This window comes from Bison bison, unplaced genomic scaffold (genome assembly GCF_000754665.1).
Source record: "Bison bison bison isolate TAMUID 2011002044 unplaced genomic scaffold, Bison_UMD1.0 scf7180017864353, whole genome shotgun sequence".
NCBI lineage: Eukaryota > Metazoa > Chordata > Mammalia > Artiodactyla > Bovidae > Bison > Bison bison.
Genome location: NW_011494925.1, coordinates 3391546 through 3394144, shown reverse-complemented (window position 1 = coordinate 3394144; position 2599 = coordinate 3391546). Strand labels below are relative to the sequence as shown.

The following is a 2599-nucleotide window of genomic DNA, read 5'->3' as shown; positions in this document are numbered from 1 at the left end:
CGAGCCTGTGCCTTCGGGGCTCCCTGACCCATGGGTGCGCGGCTCTCCCGGCCCCAAGGGCTCAGCCTCCGCTAGTTTCATTCGCTTGGAAGCGCGTTTATTTCCGTTGTCCTCCTCGACAATGTGGTCCAAGTCCGAGGACTCTGCAAAACCCCTTTTGTTTGTGGAATTCTCAGCAGAGTCTGCTGTCTCATCAGATACAGGCCCACGGTCCACGCCGTGGGATGCGCTGTGGCTCGGGTGTTCTGCCTCCTCGTTTACATGGTCACCCTCATCGCTCCCCAGCTTCTTCCCGGGATCCATCATTAATAAAGTGCCGGCGAGCTTCCGTGTCAGATGCGGTCACTGGGCTCTCAGCCTGTGAAGAACATAAACACAGTGTTACACCTTTGAACGTACAGAAAAGACAGATGTCAGCCCTAAACTCAACATAAAGTGACACGCCAGATGAAAAATATCCCAAAATCAGCCTCTACATCTCCTTTACATTGAGATGGACTTGATCATGTGCCAAGTCCTTCATGAATGAAACCAGACTGGGCGACAGCATGTCACCACACCACCGACTCAGAGAGCATTACTGCAGTAACTTTGATAGAAAAAGTAACTTTCAACCGGCTTACAAAAACACTCCCATGTTTTAGTTCTCTTTACTGGTCCATTTCAATTTACTACTTAAAAAAAAAAAAAAAAAAGGCAGAGAAGCCCTCTTTTCAAATTACATTTCAGTGAACTCCCATTCTATAAAATAGATTAAACAAAATGTGCTATATGAGTCAGGGAGCCAGCCTTCCCCTCTGTGGCTTCCCAACAGAGGCCGAAGTCCTAGTATAAAAAGGTAACAACTGCTTCACTCCCTCCCCCAGAGCAGAGCCCTCCTGTGGTCCTTCTAAGTAGATCCTACATCTACCAACATGGATACGCTCATCACACACAGCCGTGCACGCTCAGCTCTGCCACCAGTGAACGCCACTCCCAGCCCAGCTGTCAATCACCGATTTCTCCATCTAACAGTCATTTTGTGTTGTCTGAAGGTTAATGGCAAAGGGCAATGTCAGTGATAGGATAGAATTAATGAAGTAAATTTTAGGGGGAGAAAAAAATTTTATTGAATAAAATGCTTTAAAATCAATAACATTGATTTCATTTTTCATTATGCGATTTAATTCCATTAAAACATATCATTTTCCATTTACTTTATACCATGATTGGAATTCTCAGCCATTTGATTTGATGTTAATAAAATGCCATCAAGTTTATGGCCTCAAAGCTAATGATAACTATTTTTAACTATTTGTCCATTTTTTTTTTGTAACAATGACAAACCAAATGAAGGCTGTTCTCTGTCTCTGCTAAAAGTAAGGACTATAAAATATATATAATGACACCAAAACCATGAGAAACAATATAAAAAATTAATAAATTAGTCTTTATCAAAATTAAACAATTTCAAATGACATTATCTTCAAAAATCACCAAAAACAAAGTGAAAAGAGAAGCCACAGAGTAGGGAAAACGTTCCGCAAATCAATAAATATAAATATGTAAATCCTCTGCCAGATACGTTTTACAAATATTTTCTCCCTTTCCATTTCATAAATGTTATCTTTCGATAAGCAGAAGTTTTAAATTTTGATAAAATAAATTTTTTTTCTCGTTCTGACTACTTATGTGTCTCGCTTTCTTTGTATATCCAGAGCTAGAAGGTAAAGGCCTGCTTTATTTTATCCACTCACATGTCCCAAGAATCTAGAACAATGCCAAGTACATAGAAGGTTTTAGAATGAACAAATAGCTCATTATGAAATAAGAAGTGTCTCCTAAGTGTTTATTGATGAAATGAAAATTGTCTGAGATGTCTTTCACAATAGTCTGGGAAAGGGGCCTACCGAAGGCTCTGTACCGACATGCTAAAAGCTGAGTGACAATGACACCCTATCCATCTTCTGTGTGTTTGCACACGTATATGCTTGAAAATGCCCACAACGGGAGTTATTTTTAAAAAGCTTTTTAACATGTAGCCTAAAATGACGTGAATTCCTTTCAATGAGTCCTTTCCTTTCCTCCTCTTGCAAGACTGCTGTGCCTCACAGCTATAACACCTTCACGACAGACACTCGCAGGTTTACATGCACAGAACACAAAAACCCCAAACACGCAGACGCATATTCAGAGTCAATGTTCAACGGAGGGCACCTGACTCATACGTTTTTGGAGATGAAAGAATGACTATATGAATATGCAGAAATAAAATAATGAGGCTCTATTATCTTCTATATAATGGCTCCAAAAATTCTATAGCAAAAGGAGAAAATGTTTCAGTATTTGCTATTTCCCAAATGGCTTTCTAAACTAATGAAAGAATTCAGCATCTCATTATACAAGAAACAAACATTCAACAAATAGATATTGAGTTGCCTAGAATGTCAAAGGAACTCTAATGATACAAAACACATCCTTTCCCCTCAGCAGGCTCATATTCTACTAGGAGCCATGTGACACATGTGGAAAGGAACTGATACAAGGCCACGCAGGATCGCACGTGTGATATAAACTAAGAACTACAGCAGCACAAACAGGCATGCAACCCTACTGCCAG

The 2599-nt window shown here is 40.0% G+C and overlaps 1 protein-coding gene across 1 annotated transcript in view; it reads right to left on the bottom strand.

Moving 5' to 3' along the window:
* The window catches only part of ZNF407 (zinc finger protein 407), a 367533-nt gene extending 367125 nt beyond the window's left edge, over nucleotides 1-408 (bottom strand). Inside the window, exon 1 of the mRNA XM_010855093.1 lies at nucleotides 6-408. Coding sequence (XP_010853395.1) covers nucleotides 6-306 — 301 coding nt within the window. The 5' untranslated portion in view covers nucleotides 307-408. The remainder of the gene's footprint in view (nucleotides 1-5) is intronic.
* Between the last annotated feature and the right edge of the window lie 2191 nt (nucleotides 409-2599).